Below are 19391 nucleotides of genomic sequence, written 5' to 3' on the forward strand. Positions count from 1 at the left end.
GTGTCATTTTCTAGTTGTTTAAAGAAGATACAGAGTCTTAAAGAGTTCCACAATTTATATTTTGTAGAGTTTCGCCAAAAAAAAAAAAAAAAAAAAAAAAAAAAAAAAAAAAAAAAAAAAAAAAGAGAGAAAGATAAATCTAAAAACTCATTAAGTTCTAGAGCCAAAACTATTCTAAATGTTTTTATGTTTCAAAACTTAATGATAGTGAAGTAAGTCATTCATGCTACAACATACAAGTACAGTAAGAAAATAATTGAGTTATGAAAAAGAGCACTGTAAATCATATATAAATTACAAGATCAGATAAGACTTGTCCATGATTAATTAAAAATACAGTGAACCCACGGTGCTAATCCCCCAAAGGCTCCTAGGCACGCAAAGAGGGGAGTAAAGCATACAAGTCATTTAAGCACTAAATCAAAAAGAAAAAGAGGACTATAAAGATTATAATATCACTCACAAAAACGGAAAGAAATAAATAAATAGCAGAAAAAAGTTAAATAGATTAAATAGATTCCAATCAAGCCTACACAAAAAAAAGAAAAAGAACAAAAAAACGACAAAGAAACAAAAAAAATGTATTTTTTTGAATAAGTTAAACGAATGGCAGCTTGGGGCTGATTCAGGCATCTTATTCCATTCAATATTAGTCACACCTATAGGATTGAAATTCGAGCTTATGGAGGGAGTTAAAGAATTTTGAACGTGATTTGTATTACGAAGCTGATATTCATTTTGATCAGAGGTATGAAGCTAACGAGGTATGAATAGGTATGAAGCTCACCGGACGGCGGAAGACTAAGGGGTCAAAGGAGGTCACCATCAAGCTAAGAAAAAGCAAAACATTCACTCGAAATATCATATAGCAGTTAAACATCAAGCTTCCTGAAAAGCTTCCTGTAGGATTAGCTTCCTGAAAAAGGTTTCTAACTTTGTTCTAAACTTTAGAAAGGGGCTTAAAAAGAGAAGGAAAAAATTGAGAGCCCATATTGGATAACAAGAAATATAAGATGGGATAAGGCTGTGAAAAGGGACTTTCAAAATTGATCCAGGAAACGTAAACTGTTATTATCAATAATGATATACGACATCAAGCATGCGCAAGACTGACAAGCAGGGGAGGCACTTCTCTAAGATTGGCCCGAAGAAAAAACCCTCGTCTCAGAAAAAAAAGAGAAATTTTGGATTAAAAATACACCTGCCATAAGAAAAACATTCATTTCGACATAGAATGACTGAAAATCCATAACCAAGGGTCTGCTGTTTAGACACTATCTCATTAGGGGGTAGGGCATCAGAGGTTTTTCCTGGGAAGGATTCTGAAAATAGGGGAAAATTTTTTTAATTCTATCGGGATTGTTTTTCAAGTTTTTTAAATGCGGCTATTTAGACTGATAAATAGCAATGAATAATCCATCTAATTTAAATTGGAAAGTGTATCCAGCCTTACCTCGTAGAGACCGCTTGCTTCCATTCAGAAGTTGGAAGCCTTGAACGTGAACATCTTTGATGGGTTTGTCCTACAACGCTTCCAGTTAGCGTGGCTGCCGCGCTAATTAAAAGTGGAACAGCTAGTTTTGCAGTTGAAGCCCCAAAAAACCAAGAGGGGGATACACGCTTGTCTCTTTTATTGCAGTTCACACGAAGAAACTGTTTAAAAACAGCTTCTTCACTTTCTTTATCACTTGATTCTACAGAGGATCCAGTTTCTGATTTATCAAAAGAATTATTCCAAGCACTTTCTTGAGTTGGGGAAGCAGGAGGGGGGAAAGATTTACTTTTTAAACTTTTCAAGCTAATTCTGGGAACACTGAGTCTATGCATCCATTTTTGACTAGACCTTCTTTCTCTGTTTTTGTATTCTTGCTTGTCGCCTTTTTCTGATTGGTTTGATTTACTACCTCTGCGCCCCAAAGAAAGGCTGGAACAAGATATTGAATGACCATGGCTACGCTGATCTTTGAGATCACAACTGCAAGCCGGTTTTCTCGGTGACGAACTCCAAGTTTCACTTCCACGTCGACCAAGCGACTGAAGGATGACATCAATTTGGTCAACATGACTTATTTCTTCAGTTTCTAAGGACCGGTAAATTGTTTTTCCAGCTTTAAGAGGCTCAAACAAAGAACAAGCCTTTGCAATTGAAGGGAATAATTCGTCAAAATATGTCGTATCAGGCGATGACTTTTTGATAGGAGCTGTTCCCATTGAGTCTGCTTGGGATGCTTCATTGTTAGGCAAACCAAGGTCGACGCTGTCGCAGGATTTGCTCATCCGTCTAACAGGCTTTTGGCAGTCATCAGTAACGAATGACACTCGTTTTTCTACATGATCAGTATTACGAGCGTCGATACTTTTTGTCTGTAATATATCTTTTGGTTGTATTCTTACTGAATGATCCCTTTTAACAGTAGATGAAACTGATATATTTTCATTATTACTGCACTGAGACTGCTTTTCAGGACAACTTTCAAGATTCAAAAATGAATCAATTGGATTAATAATCCTCCCAATTGGTGATTTTACAACATTGACGTCAGATCTGGAATTAGAGTTAAAACCCAAACTTGCTGTATTAGATTTGAAAGTTGAAGGACTTACAACAGATTCTACAGTTTTTGCAGGACTCCGAGCCGAATCCAGTCGGTTTAATGAATATTGGCTGTATTCTCTTGAGCAAGTTAAAGGTCTTGCCGCACTTACAGTTGGCACAAGGGCGGGATTAAGAGAACCAGATATGGAATTGACTTCAAGCCCATTAGAACATAATATACTTTCAAAAGAGTGATTAGTTAAGCAGCTACTTTCTATGGGACCAAACGAGAGCGGTCTTTGAGTTGATGTTAATTTTGCATTTCTGTTTGACTGCTTATTTGGCCTAATCAACTCTTCGGACTCTTGCCATGTCTTAATAGAATCCTTTTGCTCATTTGCATCAAAATTATTTAGAAATGCCTCGCTTTTTCTTTTTTGATAGAGAGCATAAGCCTCAGCTATAGATTCGTCTTCTTGTTTTCGTCTCCGCATTTCCTCTTCTTCATTATCATCACGCGAGCTTGCACTTTTCAGTCTTCTCTTGGTTTCCTTTTTATCAGTTTCAGTGTAATTCGAACTGATCATAGCATCTCTGGAAAAGAGTCGACCGTCCGACATAGAATTTAGGGCAGCATAAGGCATGGTCAGTGAATCCTTTCTTCGTAACTTTAAATCAGAACGGAGCCTATCACGGAGTTCATTCGTCAAATTGGGCTCGTCTGAACACACTTGCGATTGACGATTCATATAAGAGGACTTGTTAAGTCCAGATTTAAATTGAAGAGAATCAGTGGGGGTGTCAACTTCATCCTCACTCTGCAAACGTGCTGAAAATACGTGAGAACTGCTCTTCAACTGTGACAACATTGGTCTTCGCTGACTAGGAGTTTCTGGTAATAGCCTACTCGATCTGGCTTTTGGTGTGGGTAGAACTCTCACTTTTTTCGATTTAGCAAGTTCAGGATTAGGTAGCTCGCGCCGAAGACTTCTTAAAGGACCCGAATCTAACACAGATAATTTTTTTTCGATAGTAAGAGGCGCTGAGCTACTTCTTTCCGCCTCAATTTTCTCACTATAGTAGCCAAAAGATCCTGCTGCAGTTGTGGGCATGGTTTCTAACGTCTTATCACCTGGACTCCGTGATAGAGAAAGTGAACCACGTCTTGCTATGGGTAATTCACTGAAATACTCAATATCAGAAAAATCTTTATAGTTATTTGTTACAGCATTCTCCAATGATACTTCTTTTTCGGATTTCGTCAGCGACACAACACTTTTTAATATTGCTTTCAAACTGTTACGTCTCTCCATTTCCATATCATTCAATCTAGATGGTACTAGGTCTGAGTCAAAGCTGAAATTATCAAAAAGTCCATGTTGATGCTTAGTACTGTCACCTCGACTAAAGGACATGCTACAAACAACTACAGAAATTACAGTAAGGACACAATTTAGGGACGGAAAACACGAACTTTGACTCCTTTGCAAAATAGCTTCTTTTGCCAAAAAGACTACTTAAGTAACTGTCTTGATTTTAGAAACTAAGAACCAAATAGAGAAAATACCTTATACAGTTCCATATCGACCGATATCTAACCAGGACTCCTCATGCGCGATTCCCGAGAACTCCGCCAAAGAGAGAAAAAAATAAGGAAACAATCGCTAAAATAGTATCCATACTCCCATTAATGACCATAGTTTTCAATCTGGAGAATTAGAAACTACGATCCGAAAATTTCAGAATTAGTGGCCCTATGCACGTATAGATAAAATTTATAGTTATTCTTATGCTTGGTATAAAACACACATCTATGGACGGCAAAATTGTGTTTTTTTCGACTTTTTCAATATAAATACCAAAGAAAGGCATTATCCCACAAAAATACCCTCAGAAAGATATTTTTCCAAAATCTGAAGGGGCAAAATCTAGGAGAGGGCAGCTCTTCAACTGAAACCCCCTGCACATATACTTGATTTTCTTTCGTTTTTTTTCAGTAAACCACAAAAATTAAATTGCTTTATAAATTCCAATTGAGCCAAAGGGTTGTTGCAGAAAATCTTGATATTCCTGATTCTGAAGATAATTGTAAATTTTATGTATTCAGATTTGTAAATCTTTGTTTATAAAACACAAGATTTTTTAGGTTTCAATTATTTTGATTAGGCATAGGCGACGAACCTCAAATATCGTTTTTTGCCTGAAATAAATGGGGCCCACAAAAGAGTTAAAATGGTTTACTGATCGGCTCAAAACTTAAATCCTTAAGTCCCTGGGCGAAGTGGACCCCAACGCAGGAGGAAAAATAGAAACCATTGCCCCCCCCCCCATTGAAAAAACTAACCCGGCCTAGGGCCAGTTCAAAATCTAAATTTCTACTGCGTTTTTTAAGGACTGACAGTCTTTGAAGGAGGGTCATACTCCATTTCCAAGTTATTTTTGGCTACCCCCCTCCCCTCTTAATGCCCACGTTACGGGATCAAAACCTTGAGATAGTGATTTTGTTCACAAACATTCATAGGTCTAAATGCATGCATCTGGGGTCGACATCACTCCAGCAGCCCCAGGGACAATAACCCTAAAATTGTATAAAGTAGCTATTGTTCAAATATGAGTTTTGGTAGTACAGATGGCCATTTTTGGTCTTCGTTGCCCAATCAGCTAGAAGCCCTTGAGTTTCCCAAGGGTATACTCTGGAAACGAAGAAAGTACCTGAATAAATCAAAAGTTGCTATATGCAACCTAGTTTCCAAATTCTCTACGATGTCTCCGGAAAGACTTGAAGGATTAATTTGAAACTTTCAGTGTATTGGGTGCGAGGGGGAGAGAGATTAAGTGGATTTTAGATTTTGACTCGGGGGAAGGGGGAGAAGTGGATCGAAAGACACATCATAATAACATATAATACATTGAGACAGCTAGCAAAATATCAATAGAGTTATCGAAATAGTATATTACAGATATTCAGATGAATAATTTTATCAAACATAAAGATAAAAGGATACTGGTATGGACGATTAGATGAATCGTAAAACAAACAGAAACTACTATAAATAAGGATGGTGCTGCCGCCCCTCTAAATCTTCTAAGGCCAAAACTTCAATTGCGCTTCACTGAAAACAATATATATTTTAAGCAGTCTCTTTTCTAATTAAGATCATTGAGAAACCAACAATGAATCTACTGTCATTGGTTCTTTCCAGTAATTATGATTACTATTGTGTTTGTTCTTCTTCTTTTTCTTTTTTTGTCGATGACTTGAAAATAAATACCCCACTGTTCAAAGTACATATCTTTTCAGAAAAACACAGATGACGCTGTAGCGTTTGGGGGAAAGATAGCACACCCACATTATTATCACCATTGGCAGACGAATTCGGCATGGGGCTGATAGGTAGAAGACCCTTTCTAGGTAACGGTGAAAGGATAACCCTTTCACCAGCTAACCCTTTCAACGGGTAACCAACTCAAATGATAACCGTTTTGAGTTACCCTTTCACTGTTACCTAGAACGGGTCTTCTTATTTAAGCTTTTGTGTTTGTTTTTAAGATTTGATTTTTATATTGCCCTTCGGATTTTTATCTTTATTTTTATTCTGCACTGAGGATGGTCAAGCGAAGGTTTCGATAGAAATATTTTCATAGCTCTCGCCGATATTTCATTGGCTCTTATTATCCTCATTTTCTCTTCTTGACAATTTTTTTCGTTTCATAATCCTAGACAACCTCACTATCTTGCTCATGAATATCAAATCTAATATTTTAAAAATCATGATTATTGTGACAAACTGAGGAGAGGGGAGGCCAAAACTTCTCTGTTGAGGTCGAAAATGCAGAGTATCATTGGTTACACATTTTCAAAGAAACTTTTCTCTTGTTGACCAGATTTTTCAGAGGTAGGCGATTATTAAAAATTTACTGCTAAAATGTTAAGAACTGTTAGAAACTAAGGGTGAGTTCCAGAACATAATTCTCCGTAAGGTACTTGTTAATTAAACGAAACACAGTCGAGAAGTTTGCTGAATGTAAGATTTGAGAAAAACGGTTTCATAGCAACAAAGACAAATGACGAATGACAAAACGCATTGGACTTGTATAATTTGGAATATATATTGGCAAATTAGGGGGGTTAGGTTATGGGCACTGTCCAAATACTTTACCCCCCACCCCACCCCCTAGTATGCAAATATATAGCCCAAATTACATCATTATATAAACTAAAGGTGAGATGAAGGTTATATTTCATTATGATTAACCTATCTTCACTTCTTGGATATGTTTCGTTTAATTAGCAAGCATCATCCGTAATTATAATCAATTATTTATTATCATTTGCAATCAAAATACCGTAGATTGAAACATTTAGGCTATTCTTGAAACTACAAGCGCGGAAATTACGACAATATTAGGTTCTTTTACTTACTAAAAGCAAATAAGGGGTAGAATTGGGCTGAATTAACGAGTATGAGCCATTTTTAGGTGAAAGTAATGACAATGATTAATTATAATTAATAATAACTGGCAACTCGGGCGCACACTAAGGCTCTTGCATTGGTAACAAAAACATAACTCAGTATCCTTAGACTCATCTAACTACTAATATACTACTATTACTATTATTCTACTGATCCTAGGCAATTTAGTACTCTAACGCTTAGAGGGTCAGATTTAGTGGAAATAAATAAACTCCCACAGCGATCAGCGAGATGCTATTTTAATAAATCTTCAGAAAATTAAATACCGTACTATACCGGCTTCATAGCCTTATATGTGACACATATTTCTTGTCTTTTCAAGTCTTAGGAGGAGGGGCATTTCCCTACTGGCTTACCCGAAACAGCAGACCTGATCACAATGAAGCGATTATTTTCAAGAATAATACCTGACTTTCTGTTGGTGAGATGCATGGCACTGCTTAAATCGCTCACTAAAAGGAAACAGTTCCTTCAAGCACTTCCTCTTTCCAAGGTCTTTTCTACTAGTATGAACTAACACTTCAGACACCAAAATCGTTTTCGTATGCACTCGCTTGGCAGATAAACTACGACAACTATGACGATGATCCACAGCAGACTCGTCCAAAAATTCAACAAGAAATATAACAGATAGAATAACGCAACCGATTAAAATTACTAGAAACAGATGAAGCCATGTGGACGGTAAATGTTGAATATGAAGGCTCATTGAGACGACCACTTTCACTGAACATATACAGTTCCATTCAATATCCACTTTATACAAGATCTCAATCAGCCCTAGTCCAATCCAATTTTAGCGCCAGTCAGGTGATTAGCTTTTGTATCAAATATAATAGCATTTTTTTTTAGATTACTACAGCATGGCTCATTAATATGAAAATTAGAATCATACTTATGTCTTTTTTTCATTGCATTACAAAGAATTACCAATAATATAGGACAAAGGTTTTCAACCTCTTTTTAACTGTCTTCTCTTTAGTCTTGTACCGTGGTTTATATAAAAGGGGGATTTTTCTTTGATCAAATAAAATAAAATGTCATATTCGCAATTGGCAAGAAATCATGATCATCCATACAGATAGAGGGGGGGGGGGTAATATACGCCCCAGCGTTGACCTAAAAGAGCCAAAAAAGCATTAACTAGAAATTTCTGACCCACAAATATACTATGCTTCGGAGCTCCCATCAGCTAAAAACAATACAAGTCTGTATCCAGGGAGGTTAGGGGGTTTGACCCCACCCCCACCTCCCCAATTGTTTGTCCGATTTATAAAAACGTAACGAAAATACATATAAACAAATTTCTAATGCGTTTTAAGAGTTGTTTGTACCCCCTGCCCGAACAAAAATTCGGTATATGGCACTGTCCATATACAAGCAACAATGTTTTTTTTTTTTTTTTTATGTGCCACCGATGCCTGTGAGAAGGTGGAAAAAAATACATTTTCGGGCCAAAGTTGTTCACTTTCCCCGGTGGGAGGGGTTCCAACCAGTCAGTCTTAAAAAGGATCATCCTTTGTTCCTTTGTGTACATACATCACTTTAATTACGCATATATTGAATAATGAGTTAAAACTATCTTGAAAAGGAATTCTCCTGTTTGTTTGCAAGTGTTCTTTCTTCAGTAAAATATGAAAAGGCAGTACTACTATTTTTAAGTTAAAAAAAATCAGTAAGTCCAGAACCATGACATAGTAACCTAAAGTTTCACCAAGAATCTTTCAGTATTACTTACTCAATTGATGGGCGCTGAAGTTGAATTAGAATACCACTAATGAATTCATAGAAACAAAAAGTCCATGCACTTTGAGCGAGGCATGGAAACCAGAAACAGGTTAGCGAACCTGTTCTTTTCGATTTTGTTACGTGATCTTTCAGGACTCAGCAAAAAAATAAACTATCTTATTACTATGGTGAAAATTTGACAAACGGGGAATTTCTCTAATCAATAACATAATCTAGCGAAAGAAGAGAAACTAGATCTTGATAACAAGCCGTTAAGAAGACCAATTCTAACATAGTAACTTCTCCCTTTTTTTACCATCAAAGTGCTTAAGTATTCTCAATTCTTGATTCTCTTTTTACGACCTAGCAGGCACTAAGTTAAGTTATCTTTCCATGGTACCTCAGTGTTTTACAAATATTATTTGAATAAAATTAACAGCTTCCTTCTGCTAAAAAGGGTGCGCGCAAAACCAAACCCAAAAACCTTAGCCATGGGTTGGGTTCAAAAAGCAAAAAAAGACGATTAAATTTAATTCACTCAAAATCTAACCCAGTGAAATTCGTTTCGGCAAGACTTGGACAAATTTCAACCCATACAAAACTACCCAGTGCAATTCCAACCGGCGGAACTCATCTCAAGCGAAATTCAAACCACGTAAAATCACCTGGTAAAACTCAACCTATACCGGATCAATCCACCCGGCAAAATTAAACCCATGCAAAAAAAAAAAAAATACCAGCAAAAATGCAACAAACACCAAGTTCAATGCTTATATCCTACACGGGGAGAGGGGCCTTCAAGCCCAAGTCCTCCCAAACAATCTTATACATTTTCAGATTATCTAGCTGTCGAAACTCCCTCGTCCCTAAATAAACTCCTATGTAAATGCCTCTTTCTGTAGAGAAAAAATAAGCTTTGCAAAACTTAACCTATGAAAAATTAAATTTAGGCGAAATACAGTTTGAAAACCAAAAATGCTTTGCTTTCAGCAGTCAAAAGGGTACTGTTTTACTTAATGGTACACCCCGCTATAGACTCAATCAAGGAAACTAGTCAAACAGGAGAGACAGATACCCGGTTATGCTAATCAAAAAAAAGAAAAAATAGGATGAATATATAAGTTTGGGCTATATGTTTGCACATTAGGGGGAGGGGGGGTAAAGCATAGCATATATTAAATACCTTACTTAACCTAACCTAGGTACCTTCCCCCCCTAAGCCCCAAAAAACAACAGTTTAAATATTTTAGATTCAATGAGAAACCACGCTTTGCAATCAATTTAGATAGCAATTACCCGCTTTACGGGTCTCCATTGAGTCTATAGCGGTGTGTACCATTAAGTAAAACAGTACCGCCAAAACCAATAATACTCGTATGAAGGATAATATTTATTTGCATTGATAATACTATATAGTGAGAAAAAAAACGTAGTGGACCTGTGAATAATTGTATTCCGTAGTAACTTCAATTCGTTTTCAATTTGACTTGGTCATTACCTTCAGGTTAAAAAGAATTTAAACGATTATTATTTGGGGGGATATTTGTTGAATGGGTGGTAGGGTGGCTAGGGGAGGAATGGTGGCATGGGGAGGTAAGAGTGGGCATGAAGGATACGGTGAGGTTGAGAGAGCGGGGTGGGGGAGGGAGAGTTAAATATTGATGCCTGATGAAGAATGGGCTTGTTAATATTTGCTACGTGGACTAGGTTTTTCTTCAGTGCGAAAGTGTTGTTTTTTTTCTATTTAATTTTTTGTGATAGTTAAAAAATAAAAGTTGAAGTTTTTGTAACTAGTTGTAGTCAAACAGTTCGTGGTAACGAGCTTTAAGTAAAGAGCGATCCGGCTCAATTGTAACCGAAACTCTAAAAAATCGAAATTTTGATACCAATAGATACATCAAAAGAATCGGATTTTTATGCTGATTTCAAATATATAAATCTCTTCAAGTTTAGTCTTGACCTTTAAAAGTTACGTACCTGAGAATATTTGCCTTATTTTCGAAAAAAAGGGGGAGCCCCCTAAAAGTCATATAACCTTAATATAAATCAAACCATCAAATTCAGCGCATCAGAGAACCCTAATGTAGAGGTTTCAAGCTCCAATCTGCAAAAATGTGGAATTTTGTATTTTTCGCCAGAAAAATACTGTTTCTTTTCCCCAGGGGTGATGGTATCAACACAAAGGTCCTAGAATATCGCAGGAGGGTTCATTTGAACGGAAATTGAAAGTTCTAGTGCCCCTTTTAAGTGACCAAAAAATTTGGAAGGCAACTAGGCCCCCTCCCACGCTCATTTTTTCCCAAAGTCACCCTATCAAAATTTTGAGATATCCATTTTGTTCAGCATGGCCGAAAATATAGTAACTATGTCTTTGAGGATGATTTAATCTCCGGGAGAAGGGCTGCAAGTTATGAACTTTGCCCAATGTTTACATATAGTATTGGTTATTGGGAATTATACAGACGTTTTCGGGGGGGATTTTTTCTGGCAGTGGGGGGGGGGGGTCGGGGGTTACGAGGGAGGATCTTTATATGGAGGAAGTTTTCATGGGGAAGGGACATTGCTATGAAGGAGGCACCAAATTTACCAGCATTATTTAAAAAAACGATCAGAAATTAAATTAAAAAAAGTTTTTCAACTGAAAGTAAGGAGTGACATCAGAACTTAAGACGCAGAGAGATCATTACGTATATGATTGGGTTCACCCCCTAGTCAATACCTCGCTCTTTACGCTAAAGTTTTTTAGTCATTTCATAAAAGCTATTTATACTAAATAACTGCCTTTCTGATTAAGGGGTCATTCTTAAAGAATTGGAACAAAATTCGAAATTTAGCATTAAGAGTGAGGTATTGACAGGGGGCGAACCCCCTCATATACGTAATAAAAACATACGAATATAGAAGTTCGTTACGTCAGTTAAGTAGTAAGTTACGTATATTTATTACTAATAAAAAAGTTCGTAAATAAAATTAAACAACTTTCGAGAAAGCCATTTAACCACAAAAAAGTAAAATTAATATGCAAATTTCGTTTTAATTATTCATATACGGCGAGCCAAAATCAAAATCTGCATTATTTCAAAAACGTTCAGATTTTAAATAAAAAACAAGTTTTTTTAAACTGAAAGTGAGGAGCGACATTAAAACTTAAAACGAACAGAAATTATTCCGTATTTGAAAGGGGCCGTCCCCTCCTCAACGCCTCGCTCTTTACGCTAAATTTTTTTATTGTTAAAAAAAATAAAGTTGTGAGACAGAGTCAAATGTTGGCGTAAAGAGCGAAGTGTTGAGGAGGTGACAGCCTCTTTCAAATGCGGAATAATTTCTGTTCGTTTTAAGTTTTAATGTTGCTCCTTACTTTCAGTTTAAAAAAACTTTTTTTTTTATTTAATATTAGTAAAGATTTACCTTACATATTTACCTTACCTTTGACAACATTTGTTTTCTTTACGTTTGATGTGATTATTCATTTTAATTTGTGTTTGTTCTCAGTATGAATGAGTGGGGGCCGGCGTTTACCCTCCCCCCCCCCGTGGAAAGTACCCCTCACAGATGGTTAGACTCAAATCACTTTCTACTTATTAAAAAGAAGACTAGAACTCCTAATTTCAGATGTAATGAGCACCCTTCGAAGTTTCTGCAACCATGAGGTGGAGAGGTGGAAGAGGAAGGGACAGTCCCCTTTCTATACAGAATAAATTCTGCTCTTTTTTGGGTTTAATATTACTCTTTACTTTCATAATAACAGCGTAGACCAGGAACATTCCCAGAAATCAAGAGGGATTAAATATCAATTTCATATTTTTGATGCGTTTTTTAAAGTTTTTTCTACCATTCCCCCTAAAAAAACAACCCCTCCAAACAAAAGTCCTGGTTACGGCCTTGGCGACTGTTCATCAATTTCTGCCTCCACCCTCCCCTCGCCTTTCCCTTAGAAATAATTCCGTATTTATCTGAAGGCTCAATGAGAGCTAAAATGTTTTGGCATTAAAATGTACACTTTGATTTATCTCCCTCCCTCCTTAACTAACTAAAATACAATCAGAGAACCTCATTGTGAAAGTTTGTAAGTGTCTTTGTAAGTTTTGTTTTTTGTCCATTGCTTACAGATAGTATTTGTTACTGGGAAACATACGGACATTTTTCGCGGGGAGTTTTCTACAGGGGGGAGCCCGGGGGAGGACTTCGGCTAGTTTTTGCTTTTTCTGAGTTTGACTAGGTTATTTATTGCAATCTCTGTTCGTTTTGGGATCCATTTATTAATTAATGGTGATTTGTGATGGTGGGTTTTACGATTGGAAGATAAGCAAAACCAACTCGTCGAATTTGACTTCTCTTCGTCCGTAAAAATTTAAACAATAAAAATTTGTTCGTTCCCAAAGCCAACTATGCTTTCAAAGGAGAACTAACCTTCTTAAACTGTCTGGTGCAATATGTTTTAGATCAATTTTGATGCTTTTTCGCCTACATTTGGTTGAGTTGCAAGGATATTGAGTTGATTTGCTAGAGGGTTCGGCTGCACGAAGGTTCAATTAAACAGGAGTTGAGTAAACAGGGGTTCAGTTGCACCTGGGGTCAGAGTAGAGATGGGGGTGCCAGTCGTGACTACACCACGTGGTTTATGGTCCTAATATGGGCATAGAGTCCCTAGGGGAGATGGATTTCTGAGAAATTGATTGCGTAATCAAAGTGTGTCAATGACCTCTTTTTCCAAGGTCGATTTATTTGATGTTTCTATGTGTAATAACTCCGGGACGAAGGTTGCACATGCGCATAAACCTTGGAACACCTGTGCTGTCGACCTCAATTCACCTATCGTGAATCAATAATTCCCCTTAGAAACAACAAATTAATTTCCCCTTTCTCAATCAATCAATCAATGACATCATCTGTCAGACTTTAAAAATTTTCGCCTAGAAACATTTCTCCAGGAATAGATCCAAATCATTAATGTCTTTGCCTCGGGAACAGTTCTACTGGTCGAACTCCAAAGGATATTAATAACCAAAGGCCATGGAAACAATTAGGCAAGAAACATCTTAGCGATGAATTGTTTTAGCGCGCGAAAAGGTTTCCTATTAATTTGAAATGCGTTAGCGCAGAGATGCCAATAACAAAGGAACACGCTGAATTTGCGTTTAGGGATTATTTGGGCGAAACCGTTTTAGACAGGTTATGGAACTATTTCGGCGAAACAGATAGAGACATTTTAAAAGAAGATTTTTAAAGAGATTTTAGAAGAGAATTTAATGGTGAAACTCTGTGGTCGTTATAATACACAAGTTTCATTTGAACAGTGTTGTGAGGTCCTCTAACCCAACCCCAAAGGGTTCCAATCCTCCTACCCCAACCCCGAAGGAAGCCCCCGGTCCTCAAAGGCCCCCAAGCTCCCAAAGGGCCACCGGCGCCCCCAAAGGCCCACCCAGACCCCCACAGGCCATCCCCGGGCCCCCCAAAGGCCCATCGAGCCCCCAAAGGACCAACGGGGTCCCAAAGGCCCTCCACCGGTCCCCAAATGTCCCCCAGGCCCCCAACTGCCCCCCGGACCCCCAAAGGCCCTCCCTGTGCCCCAAAGGCCCTCCCTGTGCCCCAAAGGCCCTCCCCCGGCCCCCAAATGTCCCCCAGACCCCCAACTGCCCCCCGGACCCCCAAAGGACATCCCCGGTCCCCAAAGGTCCCCCCGAGCTCCCAAAGGACCACCGCCCCTCAAGGGACCCACAGACCCTCAAAGGCTCTCCCCGAGCACCCGTATTTCGTTGATGTGGGTTGTCTGAAACCTATGATTTGGGATGTGTAGTATGCTACTTCAGGCTTTTCTGAGCTAAGTTTTCATAGTATTTCCTATGTGAATGTTGTATGAAACCAATATTTTGTGATTAGTATTTTGATATTTCAGTCTTTTATGAGATAGGTTTCTTAGCCTTTCGTTGGTGTGTGTTGAGTGAAACTTATGATTTGGGATATGTAGTTTGCTATTTTTGACTTTTCTGAGTTGGATTTCTTAGTCTTTCATAGGTGTGTGGTGTCTGAAACCTATGATTTGGGATGTGTAGTTTGCTATTTTCGACTTTTCTGAGCTGGATTTCTTAGCCTTTCATAGGTATGCGTTGTCAGAAAATTATGATTTGGGATGTATAGTTTGCTATTTCAGGCTTTTCTGAAATAAGGTTTTCTAGTATTTCGTAGGTGAATGTTGTGTGAAACCAATAGTTTGGGATGAGTAGTTTGCTATTTTTGATTTTTCTGAGTTGGATTTCTTAGTCTTTCTTTGGTATGTGTTGTCTGAAACCTATGATTTGGGATGGGTGGTGTGCTATTTTCGACCTTTCTGAGCTGAATTTCTTAGCCTTTCATAGGTATGTGTTGTCAGAAAATTATGATTTGGGATGTATAGTTTGCTATTTCAGGCTTTTCTGAAGTAAGGTTTTCTAGTATTTCGTAGGTGATTGTTGTCTGAAACCAATAGTTTGGGATGATTAGTTTGCTATTTTTGACTTTTCTGAGTTGGATTTCTTAGTCTTTCATAGGTGTGTGGTGTCTGAAACCTATGATTTGGGATGTGTAGTTTGCTATTTTCGACTTTTCTGAGCTGGATTTCTTAGCCTTTCATAGTTATGCGTTGTCAGAAAATTATGATTTGGGATGTATAGTTTGCTATTTCAGGCTTTTCTGAACTAAGTTTTTCTAGTATTTCGTAGGTGAATGTTGTCTGAAACCAATATTTTGGGATGAGTAGTTTGCTATTTTTGACTTTTCTGAGCTAGGTTTCTTAGTCTTTCTTTGGTGTGTGTTGACTGAAACCGATGATTTGGGATATGTAGTTTGCTATTTTTGACTTTTCTGAGCTGGATTTCTTAGTCTTTCATAGGTGTGTGTTGTCTGAAACCTATGATTTGGGATGGGAGGATTGCTACTTTTGACTTTTCTGAGCTCGATTTCTTAGCCTTTCATAGGTGTTTGTTGTCTGAAACCTATAGTTTGGGATGACTAGTTTGCTATTTTTGACTTTTCTGAGCTAGGTTTCTTAGCCGTTCATAGGTGAGTGTTGTCTGAAACCTATGATTTGGGATATGTAATTTGCTATTTCCGACTTTTCATAACCGGAGTTCTTAGTCTTTCGTAGGTGTGTGGTGTCTGAAACCTCTGCGTTGGGGTGTGTGGGTTGCTATTTTTTTTACTTTTCTGAGCTGGATTTCTTAGCCATTCGTAGGTGTGTGTTGACTGAAACCTATGATTTGGGATGGTTAATTTGCTATTTTTGACTTTTCTGAGCTAGATTTCTTAGCCTATCATAGGTGTGTCCTTTCAGAAAATTATGATTTGGGAGGTGTAGTTTGCTTTTTGGACTTTTCAGAGCTAGGATTCTTAGTATTTCCTAGGTGAATATTGTCTGAAACTTCGAGTTTGGGATGAGTAGTTGACTATTTCAGACTTTTCTGAGCTAAGGTTTCTTAGTATTTCGTAGGTGAATGCTGTCTGAAACTTATGATTTGGGATATGTAAATTACTATTTCGGGCTTTTCTGAGTTGGATTTCTTAGTCTTTCATAGGTGTGTAGTGTCTGAAACCTATGATTTGGGATGTGTAGTTTGTTATTTTCGACTTTTCTGAGCTAGGTTTCTTAGCCTTTCATTGGTATGTGTTGTTAGAACATTATGATTTGGGATGTGTAGTTTGCTATTTCAGGCTTTTCCGAGCTAAGGTTTTCTAGTATTTCGTAGGTGAATGTTGTCTGAAACCAGTAGTTTGGGATGAGTAGTTTGCTATTTTTGACCTTTCTGAGCTAGGTTTCTTACTCTTTCGTAGGTGTGTGTTGACTGAAACCTATGATTTGGGATATGTAATTTGCTATTTTTGACTTTTCTGAGCTAGATTTTTTAGCCGTTCATAGGTATGTGTTGTCTGAAACCTATGATTTGGGATGGGTGGATTGCTACTTTTGACTTTTCTGAGCTGGATTTCTTAGCCTGTCCCCCAGGCCCTCAACTGCCCCCCGGACCCCCAAAGGCCCTCCCTGTGCCCCAAAGGCCCTCCACCGGTCCCCAAATGTCCCCCAGACCCCCAACTGCCCCCCGGACCCCCAAAGGCCATCCCCAGTCCCCAAAGGTCCCCCCGAGCTCCCAAAGGACCACCGTCCCTCAAGGGACCCACAGACCCTCAAAGGCTCTCCCCGAGCACCCGTCTTTCGTTGATGTGTGTTGTCTGAAACCTATGATTTGGGATGTGTAGTTTGCTACTTCAGGTTTTTCTGAGCTAAGGTTTCCTAGTATTTCCTAGGTGAATGTTGTCTGAAACCAATAGTTTGGGATGAGTAGTTTGCTATTTCAGGCCTTTATGAGTTAGGTTTCTTAGCCTTTCGTTGGTGTGTGTTGAGTGAAACTTATGATTTGGGATATGTAGTTTGCTATTTTTGACTTTTCTGAGATTGATTTCTTAGTCTTTCATAGGTGTGTGTTGTCTGAAACCAATGATTTGGGATGTTTAGTTTGCTATTTTCGACTTTTCTGAGCTGGATTTCTTAGCCTTTCATAGGTATGCGTTGTCAGAAAATTATGATTTGGGATGTATAGTTTGCTATTTCAGGCTTTTCTGAGCTAAGGTTTCCTAGTATTTCTTAGGTGAATGTTGTCTGAAACCTATAGTTTGGGATGGATGGATTGCTACTTTTGACTTTTCTGAGCTAGGTTTCTTAGTCTTTTGTTGGTGTGTGTTGACTGAAACCTATGATTTGGGATCTGTAGTTTGCTATTTTTGACTTTTCTGAGTTGGATTTCTTAGACTTTCCTAGGTGTATGGTGTCTGAAACCTATGATTTGGGATGTGTGGTTTGCTACTTTTGAATTTTATTAGATTTATTTCTTATACATTCATAGGTGTTTGTTGTCTGAAACCTATAGTTTGGGATGACTAGTTTGCTATTTTTGACTTTTCTGAGCTAGGTTTCGTAGCCGTTCATAGGTGAATTTTGTCTGAAACCTATGATTTTGGATATGTAATTTGCTATTTCCGACTTTTCATAACCGGATTTCTTAGTCTTTCGTAGGTGTGTGGTGTCTGAAACCTATGATTTGGGATGTGTGGGTTGCTATTTTTTTTACTTTTCTGAGCTGGATTTCTTAGCCATTCGTAGGTGTGTGTTGACTGAAACCTATGATTTGGGATGGTTAATTTGCTATTTTTGACTTTTCTGAGCTAGATTTCTTATCCTATCATATGTGTGTCCTTTCAGAAAATTATGATTTGGGAGGTGTAGTTTGCTTTTTGGACTTTTCAGAGCTAGGATTCTTAGTATTTCCTAGGTGAATTTTGTCTGAAACTTCGAGTTTGGGATGAGTAGTTGGCTATTTCAGACTTTTCTGAGCTAAGGTTTCTTAGTATTTCGTAGGTGAATGATGTCTGAAACAAATGATTTGGGATATGTAAATTGCTATATCGGGCTATTCTGAGATGGATTTCTTAGTCTTTCTTAGATGTGTAGTGTCTGAAACCTATGATTTGGGATGTGTAGTTTGCTATTTTCGACTTTTCTGAGCTAGGTTTCTTAGCCTTTCATAAGTATGTGTTGTTAGAACATTATGATTTGGGATGTGTAGTTTTCTATTTCAGGCTTTTCTAAGCTATTGTTTTCTTGTATTTCGTAAGTGAATGTTGTCTGAAACCAGTAGTTTGGGATGAGTAGTTTGCTATTTTTGACCTTTCTGAGCTAGGTTTGTTACTCTTTCGTTGGTGTGTGTTGACTGAAACCTATGATTTGGGATATGTAGTTTGCTATTTTTGACTTTTCTGAGATAGATTGGGATGACTAGTCTGCTATTTTTGACATTTCTGAGCTAGATTTCTTAGACTTTCATAGGTGTGTCCTTTCAGATAATTATGATTTGGGATATGTAAAGTACTATTTCGGGCTTTTCTGAGTTGGATTTCTTAGTCTTTCATAGGTTTGTGTTGTCTGAAACCTATGATTTGGGATGTGTGGGTTGCTATTTTTTGACTTTTCCGAGCTGGATTTCTTAGCCGTTCATAGGTGAGTGCTGTCTGAAACTTATGATTTGGGATGGTTAATTTGCTATTTCCGGCTTTTATTAGCTAGGTTTCATAACCATTCATAGGTGTATGTTGTCAGAAAATTATGATTTGGGATGTGTAGTTTGCTATTTGAACTTTTCAGAGCTAGGATTCTTAGTCCATCATAGGTGTGTGTTGTCTGAAACCAATAGTTTGGGATGACTAGTTTGCTATTTCAGACTTTTCTGAGCTAGATTTCTTAGCCGCTCATAGGAGTGTGTTGTCTGAAACTTATGATTTGGGTAATGTAAATTACGTTTTCGGGCTTTTCTGAGTTGGACACTTCTAAATTTTTCCACACATGAAAACTTACACACACACACACGTCAAAACTTACACACACACAAAAGATTAGACACACAAAAACTTACACACACACACACACACAAAAACTTACACCCACACGCAAAAACTTACACCCACACGCAAAAACTTACATGCACACAAAAAATTACATGCACACAAAAACTTACACAAAAAAAAAAACATACAAACACGCACAAAAACTTACACACACACACAAAAACTTACACACACACACGAAAACTTACGCACACACACACACACACACACATACATACAAAAAA

The 19391-nt window shown here is 37.7% G+C and overlaps 2 protein-coding genes across 2 annotated transcripts in view; both read right to left on the minus strand.

The window, feature by feature from the left end:
* LOC148953853 (uncharacterized) overlaps nucleotides 1–3966 on the minus strand; it is a 141916-nt gene extending 137950 nt beyond the window's left edge. The window contains exon 1 of the mRNA XM_089085669.1: nucleotides 1454–3966. Within this exon, the coding sequence (XP_088941795.1) occupies nucleotides 1454–3951 (2498 nt within the window). The 5' untranslated portion in view covers nucleotides 3952–3966. The remainder of the gene's footprint in view (nucleotides 1–1453) is intronic.
* Nucleotides 3967–5059: 1093 nt separating this feature from the next.
* Nucleotides 5060–19391, minus strand: part of LOC148953854 (uncharacterized) — a 24761-nt gene continuing 10429 nt past the window's right edge. The window contains exons 5-6 of the mRNA XM_089085932.1: nucleotides 7419–7668; nucleotides 5060–5114 (exon numbers count right to left, since the gene is read on the minus strand). Coding sequence (XP_088942058.1) covers nucleotides 5060–5114; nucleotides 7419–7668 — 305 coding nt within the window. The remainder of the gene's footprint in view (nucleotides 5115–7418; nucleotides 7669–19391) is intronic.

This window comes from Artemia sp. Qi Xiang Cuo, chromosome 3 (assembly GCF_049724085.1).
Source record: "Artemia sp. Qi Xiang Cuo chromosome 3, ASM4972408v1, whole genome shotgun sequence".
Taxonomy (NCBI): Eukaryota; Metazoa; Arthropoda; class Branchiopoda; order Anostraca; family Artemiidae; genus Artemia; species Artemia sp. Qi Xiang Cuo.